General features: G+C 43.3%; 1 protein-coding gene across 2 annotated transcripts in view; it reads right to left on the bottom strand.

Annotated features, from left to right (window-relative positions):
* C8a (complement C8 alpha chain) overlaps nt 1-25,001 on the bottom strand; it is a 54,674-nt gene that overhangs the window by 5,340 nt on the left and 24,333 nt on the right. For both annotated transcript variants that reach the window (XM_032889232.1, XM_032889228.1), the window contains exons 6-10: nt 23,366-23,566; nt 22,479-22,719; nt 7,068-7,193; nt 5,743-5,900; nt 783-1,014 (exon numbers count right to left, since the gene is read on the bottom strand). In XM_032889232.1, the coding sequence (XP_032745123.1) occupies nt 783-1,014; nt 5,743-5,900; nt 7,068-7,193; nt 22,479-22,719; nt 23,366-23,566 (958 nt within the window). The remainder of the gene's footprint in view (nt 1-782; nt 1,015-5,742; nt 5,901-7,067; nt 7,194-22,478; nt 22,720-23,365; nt 23,567-25,001) is intronic.

Genomic DNA, 25,001 nt, shown 5'->3' with positions numbered 1-25,001 from the left:
AATGTGTATGAGAGAAATTTAAATGGAACCAGGTGAACCCCCCAAAGAAGTTTTTAAACAGTGTCCCCAGAGTGGGTTCGGGAAACACCTGGGACTCACATCCAGGGTCCCCCAGTTGATCCTAAAGGAAGAAAGTACTCCTCATGATACATTTCTTCCACAGTGCTGGTTAATGAGTTCATGCCAAAAGTATACACTCTTGGGTCTTCTTTGTTCCAACTTTGTTTTTAGTAGTAACTCCCTATCTAATGGCATCTACTGCACCCCTCCAAAAGACACATTCAATGCCCAGTTCCCATTTCCTGTGAACAGAACCGTATTCGAAAGTTTGATCTTTCCTGTGAAAAATCACAGTAAGATAAAGGCACGTGCATTTGTCTGGGGCCTAAACCAATGACCTGCATTCATTCAAAGAGAGGAAAGCAGAGAGAAGGAGGGGAGGGAAGGCAAACCAAGCAACTCCAGGGTCTGTTGACAACCACTAGAAGCCAAGAAGAGTATGGGGCACATCCTGCCTAGAGGCTCCAGAGACAATCTTCCCCATGCCCCTGGAGTGCATTTCAGCCTATAAGCAGACCTGGACGACGAAGAGTATGATAGCAGGGAGAAAATGGAAGAACAATCAAGCATGCAACACGAACTATAAAACTCTTGGCTGTGGATTTCTAGAGCAGTCAGTGCGAGCACCCAGAAATAGAAGTGAGAAATCCCAGAGGTTCCCTCTGTGGCTGGCCCCTTGGATCCATGTCAGGCTAAGGCAGAGTGGACTGCATGAGTCTTACCCTCCATCACTTCCAATACCATGCTCTCACAGGCAGGGCCCTGCCGGCCCATGCTACATTGACATGAGCAGCTGGTGCCCTCGAGTATGGGTATCCCATTGTTGAAGCAGGGCCCACAGCGGCAGGCATCAAATTCCATCAGATACTGGTCCAAAGCCCTGCGCAGGTTCCGACGTTTAGTCTCCAGAGGCCCCAGGTTTGTGTGCTGCAGTAGCTGATAGATGGGCTGCATCTGTAGGTACAAGAGGAGCACAGTTCCCCCCTTTGGCTCTGCTCACCTCCTCATAGCTCAATAGTCAGCTGTGAGGCTGCCGAAAGGCCTGTTGCCGAGAGCAGACATCCAGGTTTCCCTTGTCCTTCAGGATCTCATAGACATTCTATAAATGGGCTCTAAGCATCCCACTGAGAGATGAGGAACTGGGGGCTCAGAGTATCCATGTGACTAGGTCAGAACCACACGGGTGTTCAGGCAAGACCCATTCTGAACATGGTTTCCAATGCCTCTGAAATTGATGCTGTCCTAACTCCAGAGTAAAAAAAGCACCTAGAAGCTCCCCTGGCAAACTCACTTGTTGCCTAGAGAACTCGGGGAAGCCAGACATATGTAATGGGTCAAGTTCTATGCATTCAGGCATGTTTTCTGGTTTTGTCTGTCACCCTTTAACACAGGCACTGACTAAGGGAGTTCCCTTGCCTTTGGAAGCAGTTCCCTTAAGTATGTCGGTGTGTGTGTGTGTGTGTGTGTGTGTGTGTGATTGGGGGGGGGGTCATTTCCATGTGATGTAGCCAGGGTTTCCCAGCCGACATACTGTTGACTGAAATGAATGGCGTGCTAACAGGAGCACGGAGCAGTGTGTGATGGGCTAGGTAGCCACAGCACTGGATTCTGCACACTGGACACTGGAGACAACCTTGTGCTGAAACCCAAACCTGTCCCACGCCATTGCTAGCAAATGCCCTAGGGGCAAAACTACCTTGGCTGAGAAGCAGTAGGAAGAGGAGAAGGAGGACCTGCTTCCAGATGTGAGACCTTTGTCCTGGGACCTTCTGTACCTCCCTTCTTCATCTTCTGGTTTTACTGTGAAGGCCCTGGAAGGTGACACGTGGCAAACCCTCATGGCTTAGAGGAAAGTGAAGTGAATGTGAATTGCTGCCTAGCTGTGTGGCTGAGCCTAGCTTTCCCTCAAAGCCGGGGAAAGATACCGACTCTAAAATCCCCATGACCCAAAGTGAGGGTAAGGTAACAGTGTAAGAGACAGAGTAACGGGCTGGAGAGATGGCTCAGCGGTTAAGAGCACTAACTGCTCTTCCTGAGGTCCTGAGTTCAATTCCCAGCAACCACAGGTGGCTCATAACCATCTGTAAAGAGATCTGATGCCCTCTTCTGGTGTGTCTGAAGACAGCTACAGTGTACTTATATATAGTAAATAAATAAATCTTTTTAAAAAAAGAGAGACAGAGTAACACGCAGCACACCATTCTCATTAGAAATGCTATTAGCAAAAAACGGGAAGAATGCTGGGAAGATGGCGGAGTGGGTGAAGTGTTTGCTGAGTAAGCATGAAAACCCAGGTTTAAATCCCTAGCACCCACACAAAAAGCCAGGCACAGCAGCCAGCTCCTGTAACCTCAGCAGGGACAAGGCTATCCTGGGGACTTGCTGGCCAGTCATCACAAAGATCTAAGTTCTGTGATAGACCCTACCTCAAAAAAATAAGAGAAAACACTTGGCATTGACCTTGACCTCCAAACACATCTTCAGGGATGAGGAGAGAGAGAGAGAGAGAGAGAGAGAGAGAGAGAGAGAGAGAGAGAGAGAGAGAGAGAGAGAGAGAGAGAGTGTTTTCCCAGTCACTTTACTTCTGTTTATCTTTGGCAACCTGCATTTGGAGAAAATCATACAATGAAAGTTTTCAGCAGGACTCTCATTTTCCAGGAGAGGAGGGAGGAACTGGCCAAAGGAGAAGCAATTTGCCTATGTCCGATAGAGCCACCAGGGTCAGTCAGAAGTCAAGGGCAGGCACTTCACAGAATTTTGACTGGTTCCTGGAAATGTGTACAGAAAGACTCATAGCAAACAGACCATGGTGAGTGGTCAGAGGCCATTTTAGAGGCCTTCAGACATGGGAAGCTAGGATTGGCTAAAGCCTAGGCCAAAAAGCATCACTTACTGGAAAGTCAGGAAATTGGGCCCATTGTTAGGACATGAGCATGGAATTGGACTGCCAAGGTCCTGGTTAAAGAAGACTCTCAGTTCCAGGTGAGGCCAGCCCCATAGGGCAGCTTCCCCTTAACCTTAAAGCAGGTTGCAACTCAAGTCCCTCCCCTGCCCTCATGACCCTCAGGAAACACTCCTGGGGAGGGCTGGTTGATTTTAGAGAAAAGAAGGATAGAGAAAATAGGATCTTAGAATTTTAGAGCTTAAAATTTACTGGCAATGATCTTATGCCATTTTATAGATAAGTCAACAGAGTCAGGCAAGGAATGAAGCAGCTTGCATATGCATGCATAACTAATACATACTGAACACAAGGTCTATAACACAAACTAAGACAATATGACTCGTGGATTCACTCAATCTAAGTAACTGCTATGAATAAACACTGCCGAAATCATTTCTACTTTGAATCTTTAATAATGCCGAACTGGCTTGTTTATCTGCTCCTCTCTCTCTCTCTCTCTCTCTCTCTCTCTCTCTCTCTCTCCCTCCCTCCCTCCCTCCCTCCACATTCTTTTTTTAAAGCACGAAACTAGCTTCATGATTCAGTGTATTGATTCCTCAGAGGATAAACTTCTGAGAGGGTGGTAAAGGTTGTGACGCGATTGTGGATGTTAAAGAGTTAATGGGACATGGCTGTCTTTTGCTTTCTACAGGCTTCTATGCTGCTCCCTTAGTACTGTGGGTCTGTTTTCTCATCTAAGACTTCCTGGGTATCCCTAACTTTATAACCTATCATCCTTTGTTATGTTATGCACGGTGAGCTGAAAGGGAAGGAATGGACCCAGATTTCACCCAGAAAGGGTGAATAAACCGTGATCCAAACTCCTCCTCTTCTCTTCTTCCCAAACCCCAAGCTTTTTGTTTTAAAGAGTTTCAGTCTTCCCTTTGGTATTTTTGCTCAAAGCAGTCACAAAGTTCACATCTTGACTATGAAAGCGTGTGTGTGTGTGTGTGTGTGTGTGTGTGTGTGTGTGTGTGTGTATTCTCCTAATACCAATTTTACAGTTTTTGCCCAAATCACTAATAGCTTGAATGATAGCAATTTTCAGACCCTATGTGAATTACAGGTGCGTGAAAGTGGTCCCTTACTTATTGGAGAAGAAATAAAATCAAGGTTAATCCATCTGACCTTTTTTTCTTCACAGAAAGCAGAGTGTTAAAATCCAGTTTTGGGTTTAGATGTTTTAGAAATATCTCTTGGCTTAAATCTATAATATCTCTATGCTTACATACATGTAAAAATGGGCACGGATATGGTGATACTAAGGCATCGATAATATTTTTCTTAAAAGTTTCAAAAACAGCTGTTTTAAAGGACTGTCTTGTATATTAACAAACATAGTTTGACAGAATAATCCTGTTTGTGAGGTTAGGAACAAAGCCAGATTTTTCCAACTTTGTTGACAGGTAGGGTCAGAGGAATCTTACCTGGCAAGGGGCATGGGGAAGTATGAGATATGTGGATTACTCAGTGGATCTCTGACTTATTCCTCTGAATTCCACTGCCCTGGTACATTGTCCTGTTTCCGTGGGCCACAAAAATACCCTACTCTGTGGCTAAGAATCAGATTTTTAAGGAAGGGGCTAGGGCAGAGGCAAATAAGACCCGAACACATGATCCATGGACCTGAAATCTAGTCACTGTCACCTGCACACTATCTAGCCCTAAGCAATTCATTTAGTGTCTCTGGGCTTAACTTGTTCAGTATTTTATTGCCTGCCCCTTTAATGAAATCATGGTGCTCTGCACAATGGAATATTACTCAGCTGTTAAAAAATAAGCTTGCAGAGAGATAGATGAATGTGGAAATTGTAATATTAAGAGAGGTAACCTGATCCAGAAAGCATGTGCTCCCTCCCATGCAGATCTTAGACATTAATATAGATACATACATATATATGTAGATATGTAAATATATATGTAAATATCTGTGAATGTGGGTAAAGTACAAATTCCTTTAAAGGGGATCTAAAGAGAGTAATACTAGGTGTAAGAAAGGGTACTAACAAAGGATCCAAATCTAACTTTTATCTAGTTTTCACGGTGGATGTGTGGACTCAACTTCCATGGATTGAGGAGCAAGAAACACTCTTGTATTGTAATAGAATCCACCATGTGCTTTTGCTTTGGGGGAGTAATTGTAGGAGTCCAGTGTTCTTTTGCATTTTACTGACCACGATCACCATAAGAATTAAACATGACTAGCCACTGGGTACATTTGTCACATTGACACACTTAGAAAAAGTGATTTTTTTTCACACTTATTCTGGTGGAGGGGTGCTACAATTTGGATTTTTTCCCTCTTTTCTTCTGTTTAAAATTATATCAAATCATTCTGTTACAGTGTTATTTAACATGTGAATTGTATTGCTATTCATAAACTACAGTTTTTTAAAGAAGTTATAACCTCCTAATTTACCAGATGGGATCTTTCAATTAGTTCATGCAAAAATGTAAGCTGCTGTTTCGTGTCTAACCCTGCAAAGGCTCTGGGCTAGCTGTGGTCAACCAGACCCTGAACAGACAAAAGTTTCTGACCCCAGCTGTCCTGTGAGTCCAGATTAAAGTCACATCTTCTCTCTAGGCAGGTTCTCTCTGGGCAAGGGCACCAGTTCAGTGTGCCGTTACATTTAATCTTGTTCTTTGATGGGCTCATAATAAGAAATACGAAATGATCTGCTCGGCTTCACTTTCATTTCTTATGGACATAGGGTTTCTTCAGCTGCGAAAAGACTTACCTCAAAATCGATAACAACAGGGTTATACTTTAATGATCTCCCCCAGGACCGGTATGTAACAGCACTGCGGTTGTGTGCCAAGCCAGTGCTCCAGCGAGAACTTCCGCCTTGCACCCGAGAAATGATGTCCTCCACTGCCAAGTCCTTCTTCCTTTTGTCTATCAAAAGAGCAACAGTGTTAGCTTTCTTCCCCCGAAACCATAGGGCAGGATGGTAAGTTCTACTGAAGAGATATATAGTAGTGTTCATCTGTTCTCCTTAGAACTAGCTCATTCTTCTACTGTGACTGATAACCAGCAGCTTGGAATGGACAGAAACTTCACATCCTGTGAGTAGAGCAGACATGGAGAGGCCAGGCCAACCCAACAGGGCCGATAAATGGCAGGGATGATAAATGGCTGGGAAGGTCAATGGTTGTTCATCCACTCATTCATTCATGGCTCAGAATTTACCCAGTGCATGCTTGCTCTTGTATTCTCTCCCTCCACCTCTCCACCTCTCTCTCACACTCCCTCTGTCTTTTTCTCTCTTGCTCTTGCTCTATCCCTGCCAAATATTGCAGATGCTCTGACAGATGTCACCATAGTTCTCAGCGTGGATACTGAGAAGAAAGCAGTTTGATGGGCTAGTTAGGAAGAAAAAAATTAGTTGTTGACAAAGTAAGCATTTGCCAGGTCAAGGAGAGAGGCTGAGAGGTCATCAGAAATGGGTAACGTGACTTAATACTCAAGACCTAAATAACCTAATCCATGTGTATAACTTAGGCCAATTCAATATGCACTTCGCTTACTACATTATAAGCTGCTTTCATAATCCTTTCTCTGTCCCTTACCTGAAAAAATAAAATTTTGACAGGTGCATGAGTAATTGAATGAATGAATGAATGAATGAATGAATGAATGAATGAATGAACACCCACACTAATGTGTTCAAGACATGTTGACTACCCATGTACATTCTCTCACTGGCAATTATTCCTTGATTTTGGACTTGGGAGTCATAATTTCTTCTCCCGAGAGACTTGCCTACTCCCTCTGCACCATTTTCTGATGAGATGACAAGAGATGCTATCCACACTTCCCATTTCACCCCATGTTTTGCTGGGGTATTTGTCTAGCCGTTGGAATCTAGGAAGCAACCTTAGACTGCTGAATGTTTTGAAGATGACTTCCGTGAAGGCAGGTGGAGCCAAAACAGACATTATACACAAGTCATGGCTTTGGGGACTTGAAATGGAATCAGCTGGAGGAAAAGGATCATTGTTTGGATGTGTCCCAAGGAAAGTCTGGCTTCACTCTCGGGAAGACCCACTGAGAAGCACTTGCCCTGGTTGCCATCTCCAGTCGCGACACAAGACTCTCCTGATAAATCTCCTTCGCCAATTATTTTCTCTCCAAACTGCAGGCCAACGCCACCTCCGATGCATTTTTTGACGTCTTCCACAGTAATGCCTGTAGCAGGAAGACAGAAACAAAGTACTGGGATTAGAAAGGACAGCTGCCATGGTTTGCCAGCTCAGACTAGGAAAAGCTTACTTGGACTTTAGAAGCAGAGAGGGCTCGCTTGAAATCATCACTCTTCTCTCCTGTGAACGGCCATCCAAACACCTGTGGAAATGGGGGTGAGGTAGGGTGGGCACAAGCAGCTCTAGATTCTCCTTGTTTTTCCTTTGCCATTCTCCCCTGAGTCTCCTTGAAGCAATTGTTCTAATTTATCCGTCTCCATTCAGCCCTGGGCTTCCCCCTATTTTGCGTAGGACATCCTTCAGTGTAAATGTCACCATCCCTCCCTTTACCCTTTCTGAAGTGTATCCGAGCTCCTGTTCAAATAGCATTTACTTTGTGACATGGTTTTGGAACAGAACACTCCCAGATTTCTTTAGTTGTGGGTACTGGTCATCTTTGTCACTGTTCTTTTAAATCAGAAGTCGTCATTTTTCCCCAGAGGAAATGACTGATAAATGAAAGACATTCAGTGAATGAATGCTGTGGTCCTGTGGGAAGGGAGGGGAAGTACCCTTACAACTTCCGATCTCAGCCATTGATACCTGGGAACTCTGCAAACGGTCATGATTGCACTGGCCTCAGTTTCTCATTGGTGGAAAAGAGGGGGTTGTTCTCCGGCATATATCTGTGGAAGCCCTCTGAGACGCTAGAAATCAGTTGCTGTACACCTCAGGGGCTGAAAGGGAGTGCCCAAAGGAAGGGAAGGTCTGAGGAGCCCACTTAGCATCGTGTAAAGAACTTCTGCTATTTCCACGGAAGAACTTTCAATGTTTAGTGCATAACTAATTGAGGAAGATTGAGCATATTTAATAGTTTTGATTTTTTAAAAAAAAAGTCCTTCAACAGTGATAAACAAAAGTGCATGAAAAGAATTCACAGACAGAACCCAGAGGGAATTCTCCAGTGATTTGAGTGCTACCAAATCATTCCAGAGCACTGCCTGATGGATCTGGGCTGAAGAGAACTGTGAAGCAACTGGGCTCCTGAATGATCTGCAGACCCAGTGCCAGAAAGTGCTTGTTTGCAGAAAAGCTTGCTTTGAGCCATAGCTTTGTCTGCAGTGGCTTTGCTCTCTGAGGACCCAGCCAGTAAGGGCAGGTCCAGGACTCAGAATCACAGAATCTGAGAGCTGAAGACTCTTCAGACACCCTGCACCCACTTCTAATTGATAGTCAAGATGTGTATGGTTCATAAAGGTTAATTCCTCACCTAAGGCCATGCAGCTGAACTCAGAGAAGCTGAGACTCAGGTGAATGACAGTCTGGCTCAGAAGCCTGCAGCATCTTTGCCAGTCCCAGTTATTGTATCAGACTAAAGCGCCCTGTCCTCTGAGAGAAAGATTTAGTAGGCACCTGCTGTGTACCATCCTGGCACATCATGTCCTGGTAATGTAGCTATCTTGAGTTAAAACTCTTGTGTGTCAGATGTGAATCTGATTAACTAGTCCTTATAAGGCTAGTATGTGTAGTGCATGTAGCAGCTGAAGCAAATCTATATCAGAGAGTTGCTTGTTGGAATGCAGCAGAACTGATGAGAAGGCTCTCAACAGAAGCTGTGGGGAATGCTACAAACAAGAGGTAGCCACACAGAGCCCACTGAGACATCAAGGGCGTTGAGCTCAATGGTATAGAGGAGCTCAAACCTGCATCCAAATGCAAGAGCTGAAACTAATATGGGAAGAAAGGACACAGATTCAGAAGGATGGGTGTAAAGGGGTAGAGAGATATGGTGGAGAGAACAGAGTAAAGTGTGGAGCTGCTGTTGAGAACCAGTGTGGTCTAGGCAGGCGGGCTGATCTACAGAACCCTCTGCTAATGTTCTACATCCATCCCACCAGTTCATGTTCCACAGGAGGCCTTGACTCGGGGCAGATCAAACTAGGATTTCCTTGGAGCATTTGAATTCTGAGCTTGTGAGCTCATGTCACCTCACCATGCCCAACTGCAGCCCTAGCTGTCCTGAACGTCCCTGTGAAGACCAAGTGGTCCCTACACTTACAGATATACACCAGACTCTGCTTTGGAGTGCTGGGATCAAAGGCATGGCCACCATGCCTGGTCTAGGAAAAGGAACCTCAGTTGAGCTGATATGGCCATCAGATTGCCTACAGCCATGTCTGCAGGGTGTTTCCTTGAGAAGTGACTGGTGTGGGAGGGCTCAGCCCACTTTGAGTGGTGTCACCACAGGGAAGGTGTTCCTGGGTTATGTAAGAATTCAACCCAGTCAGCAATGGTAAGAAAGCCAGTGAGTGCTATCTCTCTACAGGCTCTGCTTCAGTTCCTGCCTCAGATTCTCACCCTGAGTTCCTTCCCTATGGTCTGTGATGGAGAAGCATATATCAGGTTGATTTTGATTATGGTCATTATCACGGCTATAGGAAACTAACTACTATATATGACAAAGCCTTCATCCCCGCCTTCCCAGGTTGGAATCAGGCAGGCCATCATGCTCATGGCATTTACTTGAGTTGGGGGAGGGGAGATCTGAGTTCCAATTCTCTTGCTTCTGTAGCAAACATTACCACCATCTGAGCCACATTCCAAACCACCACCTTCATAACAGGGAATGTTTATCTGAAAGCATAGAGAGCTCTCCTCAGTTAAGTAATGACACTACCAGACAACTCTCTGGGGGTACATGCTGAGTGGGAGGGACCCTGGGGGATTTTAAAAGGCTTGAATGTGTGGCTACAGGACTAAGAACTTGCATCAGAGGAATCGAGAGTTCAGAAAGCTGGCTTTAGGCTGCCCAAGAGAGATACATCACGATGATCAGAAGCCAACAGAGATGAGTTGCCTCAGAGGACAGAGAACTCCCCCCGTGTGGGAAGGACCAATGAGGGGCTGGCTGCCTGCCTATCTGGGATCAGCAAGGAGGCCAGGAGAGTGGAAGTCCTGAGGTCTTCTCGTGCTGAGATTCTGAAATGTTATGATCACAACATAATGCTTAAAAAGAGCCTTTGAGACAACTTTGATAAGCACATAACACTGTCTCAGTGCACGCAGGCATCTTTGGAATAAAGAGGATCAACCACAGTTAGTGTGGGAAAACAGGTATACAGACACGAAGGAGGCCTCTGACAAGGTGTGGCAGACCTGAGCAGCCTTCCTCAGGGGTCAAAAAGAGGATTCTGGATGCAAGCAGATGAAGAAGCACTCAGGAAAAAATGTAGCCTGTAGAAAGCCGAATGATACTATGTGGAGGGCTCCTGTTCCCAGTGACAGGACAGTACTCAGAAAGGCTGACAGACTCTAGAGTGAAAAAGAGGGACTTCCCCCCCAGGGCTGCATCAACACTCTAGCCTGGTGTCAAGAAGGACTGCTTTAAGGAAGGTCCGCTTGGCAGTCCAGGATCTCAAAGAATCTGTCTCTGGCCGCCAAGCCTACCATGTGCTTTCCTGTTTGGCCTGGCAGCGGTGCAGGTATGAGCTGTCCTCAGGCCTCAGCGTGGGTACTCCAGATTCCACAGGGCTCTGAAGTAGAAGAAGGCAGCTTGACTTCTGAGGTGCGAGAACACAGAGAGGCTCTGTCGTTCCTCAGATTAAAGGTAGCAAGTGGAAAACAGGTGTGATGCATTATTTATCTCTTCCTGACAAACGAACACCACTTGGGCGACTATGATCTGTCTGCTACGTCGCTCTGCTACACTGGTTGCCTGCACAAACAGTCTCTCCAAAGGGAAAAGAGAGTCTTAGTGTCTGTTCTTGCCATTGCAGTGGGGAAGACGATTACTTAGTTTGTGGCTGGACCGGCGGAGACGCCTAACTTGCCTGCCCTCATCACGATTTCATTTGTCTGTTTAAATTTATGATTGTGGCCAACTACTGGTGGATATGAGTACTGTGTGCCTTTTCCTGTTTTACTCCTTATGGCAGATAACCCTCCCCGTCACTGAGCCTCTTCTGGTTCTTCTCTAGCTTTTCCACACTCCCTAGGGATCTCCACGGAACCTCTGCGCTTCCCTCCAGCACTGTATTTAGCACACCCTTGACATTTGTTTTATTTCTTAGGCCATTTTTTCTATCAGACTGGAAGTTACTGTTTGGTTAGGCAGGATCCAACACAGAGTGTGGCTTGTTCCACACCCTCAGGAGTGCTCAGGTACCAGCTAGCTCTACCACTTCTAGACAATGCCACTGAAGCATTTGAGGAGCCATATGTATTCTTGGGAGTTGTGTGTATTTGGGGGGAGTTGTGTGTACCTCTTAAATGAAGATACAAACCAGAGCTTGGAAACATCATGGTTAAATCTCGGTATTTTATGAAGTGTTTTCATTTACTTTTTATCATCATCTCATTCTGACTATCTTCGGCACAGGGAGGATTTGACCATGTTATGAGCTTACTAGAGGAGGGAGAGTCTAGTGGCTGAGAGTGTAAAGTCTGAAGGTCTGAAGCCATTAGTTGGTAGTGTGACTCTAATTCACTTAATCTCTTTGTGCCACACTTCTCCTGTCTTGAAGATGGGAATAATAGTTTCTATTAGCGAGTCTCTGAAAAGAGTGCCCAGCATGATGAAGTAGCCGATGTGCCTTGGCTACTTATTGTTGCCTCATTCACTCCAGGTTTCATGACCAACAACTCAAGAATCAGGCCTTTGAAAGCTAGACGTGCTTACGAAGTCTACATGTGCCTACGACATCATGCCAGTGGTGCTGGGCAGAGAAGCACTCATACATGTGGTTAGGATCAATGGTGGTCCCCAAAGAACCTTGCAAAGGCTGCCCTTCAGTGATGTCCTCATTACACAAGGAAACTCGAGAGAGGGGCAGCCATGCAGTGTACTCACAAGGGCAATATCCCTTCTGCCTAGCTGATGAGAGCTGATCTTTAGGCTCTCTGATTTTGCATGAAGATACTAGCCATGAGAAAGAACAATGTGTGGGAGGCCAGGCTCTGAAATGGAGACTCCATTACCTGGATTCCTGTATCTGTCCAGATTTTGTCTGGACAATTGTTTGACCTCACTGCGTTTCAGTTTGTCTACCTAGAAGGTGACTAGAGTATAGTCCCTTCATGGAGCTATGGTGAGATGTTAATAGCTCACAGAAATGTTATTAAAGGTCAAATACTACCACTTAGTGCTGGTTTGGGAACTGCTGCTGGTTACACTGAGTCTCTGGGTTCCTGAGTCTCAAGATGGAAGATCTTAGACTGGAGGAAGCAGGTGAATTTGGGATGGATGACAGGTTCTCTACACCAACACTCGAGTGGTATAATCTTCTAGGACATGGGTGAGTGAAGGCAGTACCAGCAACACCCAGACTACAGCTAAGTAAATATCCAGAGAAGATAAACCAAGGTACCCAAAGCCTATGCCCTCGTGTTATACTGCCTGCAAAGCTAGGTGGGGAGAATTATGATACCGTATATCATGTTTTCCCCTTTAAGTATGAAGCTATTTTCAGAGATATTAGAAGTGGAAATTCAAAAATCAGGACAAAGTCAGAAGGATGGCACTGAGTGACTCTCAATTCCATGTGTATGCAAATGACTTAAGGGGAATGGGGATGGAGCCAAGACACCAGGAGTCTGTCAGTCAATCAATACCATCCATCACCGTGAAGCCTGGTTGTCATGGTAACTGGGGATAAAGCCTGGAGCTTGTTAGAATCCAGCTACTGTCTGTTCAGGGTGACTGCTTGGTTAGCGGACATAGTGAAAGACCTGCTGGGCCATTCCAGACTGCTTAGTCGTGAATATAGGAACTCTTCACAATCAAGTTTCTGTCTGCCTCACCATCCTCACTGTCCAAAGGAGCTGAGACCACTTCTTAGGAAAACACTCAACTCTGCAGAGTACAGGGAAGCTCCAAAGAATGTGTGTCAAGTACAGGATTCTGACCTACCTTCTAGTGGACTTTAGCCTCCATCTTTGGGCAGGACTCTGCAAAGTTACCAAATAACGGAGTCCATTTGGAAAGAGATACATGCTATAGAGTGATACATAGATCTAGGTCTAAAGGCCACTGAAGGGATTAAAGACGGACATCCAGCCCAGAAATTGAGAGACAAGATGATTACTCTGAAGTCCTATATATGCTAGGTAGAGACCCAAGATTGAGGATGCATCATCAGATAGGCAAAGCAGGAGTGAAAGGTAGTATAGAATCCCGAAGAGAATGTGAGAATGTTCAGGGATGAATGCGTGTCTCAGTATAGCACTGCAGCCTAGATGGAGATTGAATGGAGTATGGACAAGGCCAGGGCTCAGTTATATGGATGCTGGCCACCTTTCCAAGTATTAGGGACCCTCCATGTTAGTGTTTATCTTTTTATGCCTCTTGCAGCCGTCTATCTTCTCTGACTTTTGAGGCCAACAATGACTTCATTCCTGGCCACTGTTGTCATAAATCTTCCTAACATAACCCAGACACAGGAACAAGGCCTCCTCCACTGAATCTAGCATTGAAACGAGCCTGGGCACTGGCCTGCTAACATTCACTCTACCCTACTTGTTGCTTCAGCCACTCACATGGGACTCCCAGAAGGTCTGACTGTCTTCAGAAGCTGAAAAGGGAAAAAGTAGAAAAACACAGGTTGGTCTCCTCTTTGTGCTTTGATTGTGTCTGTTTCTACTCCAGAATAGTGTTTCAGGGCCCTCCAGGTAACTGCACATTGCTCTAGGGCAGGGATCTGTATCCTTCACCTCTATGGACCAGACATCATGGGTACTCAGTGCAGATTTACAATCTATGTGACTGTCCTGGGCCTCCAGATTTCTAACAAAATGTCTGGGGATGGCTTAGTTTTGAGTTTATTCCTCATAGTAGATCTCATTAATAATATATGTTTTGTACAAAGTTCTATATAAATATATACTACTGATTCTGTTTCTTTGGAGAGCTCCAAAATATACTTCCTAGAAGCCTCTCTTGTGGCTATTGGTGATTTTCCCCTATTAGTGTGGCTTGGTATATGGTCATAATCAATGAAGCTCAACATATTAAGGCAGAATTTTTAATAGGCTTTTGACTGTCCCTAAAAGTAAGAAATCCATTTTATATTGGAATCCAGCCTCCACACATTCAGCTAAATAAAGTTTCAGTACTTAATTATATTTTGAGTGATAAACATATATTCTGCATCTTACCATATTTTAATGCATTGATCATAATTTAATGCTGGTCATGAGCTACTAAATTTCCTTGACAATCCAATAATAGGTTATATTCTAAAGTTTGAAAAACCTGAGGATACAATATCCTTGAGACACTGTAGAATTACTAGTTAAGATTACAGTTTCCAAGAATGATACCTGATTCCAGTGATACATTGATTCAGCCTTTGAGATAGATGTAAAATACTGGGGAAATTATTTGACATTTCTGAACATCAGTGTTTTGTAAACTATATATTTTATTTTACTTTTCACAGATGCCTTCTCATTAAGGGAAATGAATTTTAAGTTATTAGCCCAATGTCAACCTCTCAGCAGATGCCCAATAACTGTTGGTTGGTCTTACCACTATGTCTATGGTGGTGTATAACATCAGAATGGATGGAAGAATGTATGGCTGTATGGGAGAAGGGATACATATTTGGAAGATACACAAACTCTAATTCAGAAGACCTTGGATCAGCACTGAGTCACGTTACAGTGTTTACTTAAGCTCTTTGGGCCTCGGCTTTCTCTCTAAAAAAAATTAGAGGAAATAATAACACAATTCCTCATGAAACTATTACAGAGATTAATTTGAATACCAGATGTGATTGTATATTTGCTTTACAAATATTAGGTGTTACTACATGTAAATATATTTTATTAAAATCAAATACTTTGGTTGATTCTAGGTACAGGGAATGAAAATTTAAATCATTAGTCACTTTGGGTGGCAACTCATTTGGCTGCCCACAAAGTAAATCATCCATGACTATAATCAGGTGATTATAACAAAGAGAAACCCACTGCCTTCTACGGGCCCCCTGATGAGCGGGAACACTTATTAATCATGTCGGTATCTGGACAGTGCCTCCCATGTTAAGTGTGTTTAACAAATGTTTATTTAATAGAGAGCTAAAGGAATGAATGAATAAGGAAGACAGGAGGGCGGGAGGAAGAGTGAGAGAAGCAATAATTAATTCTACCCTTGTGGCTTGTTCTAAGTTGTGTGTTAGTGGTGGTCAGCTGGCCCAAGGACCCTGATGGAAGAGGATGATCAATGAAGGGTCAGATGAACTACATTCTTGCTGGAAGGGCCTTTCCAGGGTCACTGTTATCTGGCATCCATCAGGGGCAGGGATGATGGAGAACACACACTGATTCGGACAGAGTTGTTAACACTTTGAAAGATAGTGATGAGAATCCAAAGTGACCTTGACAAATGGGAAAAACAGACCCTCCCAAACTGGATGAAGCTCTGGAGACAGAAATGAATGACCTTGATTGAAAAACTGGGCAGGTGGGGGAGGAGGCATGATGGCTGAGGCTTCAGGTCTACAGAAGAAACATCAGCCACTGTGGCTTCTGTTTGAGCAATGTTTCAGTACTGGCCCTGTGATATAGGTCTTCTTATTATCCCCACTTTACATGTGAAGATTACACTCAGAAGCTGGAAGGCTGGGAAGTTGGAAAGCACATGGTAACATGGTCACAGTGCCACTGCCGTGCTGACTGTATGTAGTTCATCACTTGAAGATGAACTCATGGTGAAATCCCGTGCTTTGTGTTGTAGTGTTGGGATGAGCTGGGGCGGGAGTGCTTTCATAAATGACGGTGGGTGGATTCATTCTCTCTAAAACTGGGTTCTGTCTTTTCTGCATTGCCACTTGCTTTTTGGTTGCTCTGCCAAGTGATGGTGCAATGTGAAGTCTTATCTATGCCAGGTATTTAAACTACCAGACCTTTAGAACCATGAGTTCTAAATTGATCTCCAGTGTTAGTAACGAACCAAGACAAGCAACCATTTCATAATACAAGAATAGGTAACATCTCAATTTCCCTATGTCAGGCTCTGTGCTGGTGCTCACAGAGATTATTTTGTTTCATTTTTAAAACAAATCTGTGGTGCTGGAGAGATAGCTCAATGGTTACGAGCTCTGCCTGCTCTTCCAGAGGACCCATGTTCCACTCCCAATACCTACATGGTGGTTCACCACTGTCTGTAACTTCAGTTCCAGGGAACCCAACACTCTCACACAGACGTACATGGAAGGAAAACAGCAATGCACATAAAATAAAATAAATTATTAAAACAAATCTATGAAGTGCACCTGTCATTTGGAAGAAAAGGAAACTGGGTACAGAAACACTAATGAATTTGTCTGTGGGACACAGGGCTGATAAGTGGTGAAGACACACACAGCCCGGCAGTCTGATTCAGAGCTGACTGCATCGGAGGAGTTAGTGCTCTAGCAGTTAGCATAGCTGCCTTCCAGATCTGACTTCAACAAAGTCTTCTGAGTGCTTACTGGAATCTGAGCATTACACTAAGTGTTGTCTGCAAATAAGTTAGGTCGCCCATCTTAACCATGAGGGGAGGGATGATATATCCAGCTTGCAAGTGAAATTGGATTTCAAATGATTACATAATCTACCCAGAATGGCACAATTAATGAGTAACTGGTCCCATGAGTTTAACTGCTCAATTAAATAGTCATATCAGTATCTTGCAGTAAAGGGGGGCACATCCACCTAATGTTTACCATGTTTATGTTTCATGCTACATGAAATCCTTCTTTATTATCATCCCCATTTAGGCTTTGATACTGAGAAAGTCCAAGAAAATCTGGTAGTAGTTTGGTCAAAGTCACCTAGAATGGAGACTCCCTGCCTGAGTTTTTGACTTAAATGTTTAGATTCTTTGTTACCACCATAGTCCCATTTCTTAATTCAGATGTCTTTAGTACCTGACTGAGCCCACTTGAAATCGCAGTCCACAACAGTAACTACTGTGTGGATGGTGGTTTCCTTATAGTGTTTTAGTAACTGTCGTATTGGTTAATTCTCACACTATCTACTCTCTCTCCCTTATTCTTGGGATAGATTCTGTCCATGTAGACCCAAACCTGGCATATCTTTTGCATTAGTCTTCTCTGAGTGTCTGCACCACCACACAAAACTGCCTAATAACCTTTTAAAATTATGACCACATTAATATAGTATCTTGGCAAACAGTTCAGAGAAGTGGCTTTGCTGTGTCTAAGCAGCAGACTCTAGGCAAGAGCCAATGGTGCCCTAGGATGAGAATTCTGTGTTACCACATGTTGTGCTGGTTGTGATGGGTCACAGGAGGCTTTTGCCTTCATTTTCAGCAAAGCATCAATAGCAATCATTTTCTGTAAGATCCTTGCAAAACCTTCTCAGTGTACCCCAAACCCACAGAACTATCAGTTTGGGAAGTCATTGGTATGCTAGTTTAATTTTCTACTATAAACAGAATTTTTCTTATAGATCTCCATCAGCTGTTTAATTGTTTTTTTAAAAAAAGTCTACTTCAAGCTGTATTTGAGGGACCAATGTCTCCAAAGCTGAAACAAATGTCCCAAGTCCTGCCATCATTCTCTGTTTCTACACTCTGTGATGGTTATCTTACAAATGGTCCTTAACATAATTTGCAGTTTTGTCAGTGTCTTATTTTTGAGCTTTATCAATTGAACTTATGCTCCATTCAGTGCTCCTTTTGCTAGACATTCAGGGTAGAGCACATTCATACCTCAAATGGATGACGTCCATATGGAAAATATACCAGTTCGTACTGGGGAAGTTCAGGTAGATAGATAGATAGATAGATAGATAGATAGATAGATAGATAGATAGATAGATAGATAGATAGTCAGACAAATAGATGATACACATACATACATACATACATACATACATGACAGGTAGAAGGTGGATGGGTTGACAGATAGATGATGGGTTCGGCACCCTGCTATGGTCTGCACTGTGCTGAGAAATAAATCTTCAGAAAATGACAAAACAGGAGTACCTACCTATTCTCACATTTCAGAGAGAGGGAGACCATAAATAAATAACTATACCCATATGGTAGTGTGTTTTGGTAACTAAACACAAACTAGAGTCACCTGGGAAGAGGGAACCTCAAATGAGGACTTGCCTATATAATGTTAGCATGTCTGTGAGACATTTTTGAATTGCTAATTGCCCACTGTGGGCAGTGTCATTCCTGAGTAGGTGAGTCTGGGCTGTATAAGGATAGTTGAGAAAGTCAAGAAGAGCAAGCCCATAAGCAGTGTTCCTTGTTGTGTATGAGTCAGTTCCTGCCTTGACTTTCATCAGTGATGGACTGTGATGTGAAACTGTTAGTCAGGTAAGTTCTTTCTTGCCATACTATTTTTGGTCATGCTATTTATTACAGCAACACAAAAGCTGGCTAGCACAAGTCAACTAAGGAGTGAATAGTGATTTCCTAAATTTAAGACAGGGCCACATAACAAAGAGGGCCTTGCCTTCCTGATCAAGATAGGCCTCTCAGAAGTGTTGGCTTTGACATTGAGGCCTGAATAGTAGAAACACTACCACAAAAACCTCAGATGGAGGGCCAGCGAGACAAAGGGGACAACCAATAAGAAGACCCTGAGTTAAAATGAGCCCACTACATAGAATTCTACAGAACAGTGATGATAACCAGAAGGCAGGAGAACAAATAAAAGTGGGGTGTGGGAAGCCCATTAAATCCTGCAGGAGTCAGATCAGAGGTATCAGGAGGTGGCAACAGAGTCGGAAGGTCATACGTCCACATGTACTTTGGAAGAAAGCCAAGAGGTCTCACTAAGAAGGAAAGAGATTTAGGATTTACAGTAATAAAGATTACCTGCCATATAATACAGATGCAGTAAATATATGAACACACAAAATCTGTGAGGAAAAGGCAGAGGCAAGCTGGGTAGGAGGCACCTACACAAGGGCCACAAAAGGGAGCTGATGTCTGCCCAGGAAGGAAGTCCCAGAGGGGTCAGACTGACACAATATGAGAACATGAATGCAGAGGAAGCAAAAAATCATCGCAACAGGGTCACTGAAGTGTGTGACCTATGTCAGGGGAACTGTCTGCAGCATGACCACATTCCAGACAAGGCAGAATGGAAGCAAGCGCCTCACTCCCTATCAAAACCCAGTCAATGACAAACAGTGTGAGTGTCAAGGAAGGAAAGAAAAACATATCCAGAGTCATAAATTCAGGCCACAGCCATAATGATTCCTGCAGTGGGTAGAAAGCTGTCACTGGAAGCCCTTAAGGAAAGTTTAGGATCACAATGGAATTTCATGTTGCCTCCCCCAAATGCAGTTTTCTCTCGATTTTTTTTTTGAAGCATGGTGCCATGCTGTCTTTAGGGGAAAAGCATTTGATCTAAAGGACATATTAGAAGAAAACAGCCTTGTGCATCCTCTGGGACAAACCCAGAAAGGATCTGAGGCAAGACCAAGGACAAAGGAGTCCCCATTGCGGAGCAGAATGTTTACTGAAATCTTCCCAAACCAAGGTCAGCCATGAGTGCGCACCACCTAGGATGTCTAATAGAAACTGCACTTACTAGAATATAAATTAAAGTCGTAGAGATCAAGAAGGTGAAAAGGGCAGGGACAAAGAAGTGGAAAGAAAGAAAAATATATACTTAGAGAAAAAGGGAATGTGGGGGTGGGGGCAGGGTGGAAGGGAAGGCAGAGGAAAACAGCTAGACATCAGATAGGGAAAGGGCGTTTATGCTGCTGTTAGTCAAAAGGAAAGAAGGTAGAGATGGTTTTGTTCTTTGTAGGTTAATATGTAAATGACATTCTGATTTATTAGCGGTCTCCAGCAGATGAGGTGATGATTAGCACATTTCCATATTTATAGAAAAGCAACACTAACTTTTTGGATTTATAGAAAATCAGCCCTTCACAAATAGCAAATTGTGCTATTATTGACATATGGTTTTCTATAAACAGAGCTGAGGTAATTATCCCGGGACAATTTGTCGGTGGGCTCCTTTTGAATATTAACCACTTTGGAAGCCCATTTCTGCCCAACATTATTTTAAAGAAGAGGGGGCACCAGATACCCCAGGCAACTCATTAGTAATCCAACACTAAAGATAGGAGCCCAAACCACAAGAGAAACACTGAAGGTCCAATGCCCCGAGGTCAGATCCCTATAGCCTTGGGCAAAGTAATTCACCTCCCAGAAGAGCCTCAATACTCTTGTGGCTAACATTTGTACAACACCATCCTCTATGTGTTGTTACAAAATTAAGTGAGAAGATATGCAGTTATGTAGGGGAATTTAATACATGCTCAATAATGTTGATTCTTTATCCTTCCCCTTGCTTTTTTGAATTACTGTTTTAAAAAAAGGACTCACATAGATGTTGAGGCCATTTTTACATCAGTCTTAAGTGGCTTATTTTGTATGACAGTGCACATATATACATCTTTATTTAACTGGAAAAGGTTTCCAAATCAATGACTTTTCTTTGGTTCCTAACATCTACTATTCTATTTTATTTTCTCTCTTTAGTTATTGATGTGATTCAAAAATATCCTTGTAATCTGTGCACTGATTTTGAGACATGTTACTGTATTGCAAGCCACATTTGCAAACTAAGGGACAGTAGGGATCATTATATCCTGGGCACAAGTATAAGAAGCATTCAGAAGCACACCTTGCATTATTACCCAAAAGAGTACATACATAGATGAACAAAAAGATCTAGGCTAGCCAAGTGTCTGGGTTAATATACTTCCTGTCTTGCTTTGTACCTTGGCTTTGTCTTGGGTTTGTGTGAGCATTAAAGAGACAGAAGAGCATGGGGCACAAAGTACTTGATTTCACTGATGCTGCTATCTAAAGGGGGAAGAAATTCTAATAGATAAAAAAAAACTATTTCAATACTAAAGTGTCTGTCCTTTATTGAGCAGGTTGAAGAAGAGGAGTAGTCAGTCTGACATCTTAAAACTGGGCATTTGAACTTGATTTTGCAATAGGGATGGTTTGTAAGCAACCCGTGATCACTTATGGGTTAGGTTGGTGGTTCTTTGTAGTGAGTACCAGAATCACATGGGGGTGGTCATGTGAAAGCACAGATTACTGAGAGTACATCCCAGTAAAGTTTCCTTTATTTGGGGGAAAGGCTTGAGAATCTACGTTTCTAATGAGTTATTAGGTAGGGTGATTACAGACGCTGAGCACACTCCAGTAGAGTTTCCTGCAGTGTTGGAAAGCTTGGGAAGCCATGTTTCCGATGAGTTATTAGGAGGTGTGGTGCAGCTGGCTTTGAGCTCACACTGAGAACCACTGTCATATGGGTTAAAGGAGAGTCATGAGAGCTGTTGATGGCATGCAAAGGGTTTCAGACATTATTCTTCATCTTTCAGGATGTTAAATAAGGGAGAACTAAATCATTTGATCTGTGAAGTATTTACCTGTTGGTGGCACCTGCTAAGAGCATTTGGAAGAACCAATCTAGAAGTTGGAGTCATCCGTGAAAAAGGAACATTCAGCCCATCACAGAAGGGTGGAGACGGAGGGAGAGAGTTGAAGAGAGAGACTGAGAGGGACAAAGTGGGATGAATTTAGGTTTTCACTGACTAACTGCAAAGAAACTTCTTTACCAAAAACTCTATAGTCAAAACAAGTTTTCACATTTTAAATAACGAAACTCTCCAAAATCTTTATGTATGAAGTATAGGGTGAGGGTATAGGAAGAACACAGTTTAGGGAACCAAGCCAGTCTGAGTTCAAGCCCTCAGTGGTACTACTTAGTAAGTCATTCTAATGAACCTTGCCTCCCTGGCAATGATAACACACTACGTCAGAGTCAGAATCAGTAGACACTGTAAAAGCATGTAGTGGTGGTTCATTTTAACTGTCAACATGACACAGTCCAGAATTACTAGTGAAGTCCAAATAAGAGCTTATCTAGATCAAGTTAGCCTGCGGGTATGTCTATGAAGAATTTTCTTGATCATTTTAATTGAAAATGGAACACCTGCCCACTGTGGGTAAACTATTCCCTTGGCAGGATCTGGAGTTCTATCTGGGTATATATAAGCATAAGGATCGATAGCATTCATTTCTCTCAACCTTTTGACTATAGATGCAATTTGACCCGTTGTCTCAAGGTTCAGCCACTATTCTCCACAGTAGACTAGAACCCGAAACTATGAGATAAATCTTCTGTCACCTAAGTTGCTTTCGGTGGGGAATTGTATTCCAGCAACAACAAATGAAACTAAGACACATGACCTTCTGTGTGCTGCCCACTGCGTATGTAGCTTTGGATTTACTTACCATGAATTCTCATTTTGTCTTTGTCAAGCACCAGAACATATTCGTAAATGCCACCCATGGTTCCAGAGGTGATGTAGTGGGTGCCATAGTCATTGATGAACTTGGAGTACATGCCGTAGTTAAACTGCTCTGGGAGCTCCATCAGTGACTCCATCATCCCTTCATCCAGCACAATATTGTGCCTCCTCATCTTAAAATGTGCAGTCTGTACCTTCGTGGACACTCTCATGAAGCTATATTTCTTCAACAGCATCCAAATGAGGCAAAAAAAAAAAAAAAGGAATGCCAAAGGTTAGCAGGTATTTGCAGTTGAAGGAAACACAAGCTTATCAAGACGTGTAATAATATAGTGTTAGATTTGACAAGCACATCTGAGATACCAATGTATGAAAGACTTCTACCATACGTCCCCCTCTGTTCTCTGCCCCACCCAGGTCTTGTTCATAGTAATTGCACGTGGGTTAGGTACTGAGTGGCAAATGTCTGGTAGAGAAATGAACATGCAAATCTTCTTATCCATTTTAGTGGATAATGGGGGATGGGTGTCTCGTTTAGAAACTTTGTAAGTCAAATTAAGGGGGCCTGGCTGGTTTTCTTTAGCCATTCTGTGTGTGTTCCTATATGGTCTAGGTAAGCATACAAAGACTGGGGGAGGAGCAGAATGATAGGCATTCTAGTCTCACAGTGCAGCTCTCTTCCATTTGGGATGATGAGTCTCTGTGCAAAGGCATAATAAAAAACAAACACGATCACCACTGATCAGACATTTCCAATTACACAAGCAAATTAAGGTTCAATTACTACTGTACTTTTTAATGCAATTAAGGTAATACGTGTTCAGTGTAGATTATGGGATACTGCGAGACACAGACTTTATGTTTTAATACCTTCTCATTATACTTGCTTAACTCCTTCATGAAGGAAGATTCATCGGACCAGGATACGGACGCGTCTAGTGTGATAGGACTTTTTGCTGGGCTTATGCCAAAGGTTACACTATTTGACTTGGATTTGTCCCTCTGTATCTTAGAAAAAAGGTCATTTGCATCATCATAAAACTCTGAAGAGATTAAAGTATCCGCCAGGGCCTGAAAAGAGAAAACTAGATGTTAGCTTTGTGTATGATTCTTAACTCATATGTGGCATCAGGATTTCTTGCTTTGTAAGATACTTGACGATTCCTTTCAAAGGCTAATCCACGCATCAGATAAAAATAGATAAAATCCAGCAATGTTACTTTGGGTTAAGGGGAACTTCTGAAATATCTATTCACATTCTACATACATACCTCTTGTTCCTGCATGTAGACAGTTATGTTAAAACATTAATTATGTTCAAAGCATAGATTTTCCTAGGAGTGAAGGGTTGCTCACCTTTTGTGGGGGGAGAGGGGGAAGTGCTTGCTTGTACTACAAAGAAATGCTGAAATCTAGAGGACTAGGCATTGACCTGGGTGGAAAGGGGTCAAAAAGGCCAGGTGGAAAACCCCAGTAAGTAGGGTTTGGTGCTGCCCACAATTGTCCTGTTATTTCTTTCCTGGAACTCAACAAGGTTGCACTTCCCAGCTGACTTAAGCCAGGCCAGTATCTTATTTGAGCAATAGAAATAAACTTCAGAGCTTGTGACCCTGACAGCATTGCTGCAGTGGAGCCCCCATCAGAGTAGGTCCCTGAGGGTCTGTGATGCTCAGACAGATGGACAGACGCATTAGCCATAAAGACTTCAGAGCCCTGACTACAGCTAAACAATTCCATCTTGCCTAGCACACGAACCCCAGATCTGTCTTGAAAGTAGGAAAATGGCATTATCAATATCTTTCAGCTTAGCTCTTCAGAATCCTGATACCCAACAGAGGTGGACCACAAAACTAGAGAAGCAAATGTCAGTACCCCGTGTCAGTGCCTCCCGTCTATACTTTTCTCTTAAGCATCTTGGAATGGGGAGGATATGTCTAGATAATTGCTTATTCCGTTTGCCCCTGTAGATGTGTGCAGATCCATGTATACAACTCCATACATGCAATGTATGTTTCCACTCTCCTGAGTGATAGATAACTTGGTCTTAGTTTGGGCAGATCTGGTGAGAATCTTGTCTCTGCCAACTGGTGACGGACAGCTTTAGGACTGAGACTATATTCCTTTGTTTTCTTCCTAATATCTGAAGGGGACACTGATGTGTGACTCTCCCGTTACTGCAGTGATGATTAAGTGGTAGAACATTCATAGAAGATCTGGCCACACAGAGCAAACTTTTGGTGAGAGTGCAGTATAAACAGGTTGAAGGTAAGAAAATGTGTGGCCTTGAACTGGCTCTGAAACTTACCTTGAGCCACTCAATGTTTGGAGTGACTGGGAAACCACAGAGGTTTAGAAATAGAGAGTGGGACCATCAGCAGTTTCAAAGCAGTTTTGATTTGGGGATGGGGTAGGGGGAAATAGGGTTTCTTTGTACAGCCCTGGCTAATCTTGAACTACTTCGAACTCTCAAAGATCCGGCTGCTTCTGCCTCCCAAGCACTAGGATT

Source organism: Rattus rattus, chromosome 1 (genome assembly GCF_011064425.1).
Source record: "Rattus rattus isolate New Zealand chromosome 1, Rrattus_CSIRO_v1, whole genome shotgun sequence".
Lineage (NCBI taxonomy): Eukaryota > Metazoa > Chordata > Mammalia > Rodentia > Muridae > Rattus > Rattus rattus.
The sequence above is the reverse complement of the archived record's forward strand: the minus strand, read 5'-3'. Positions and strand labels throughout refer to the sequence as shown.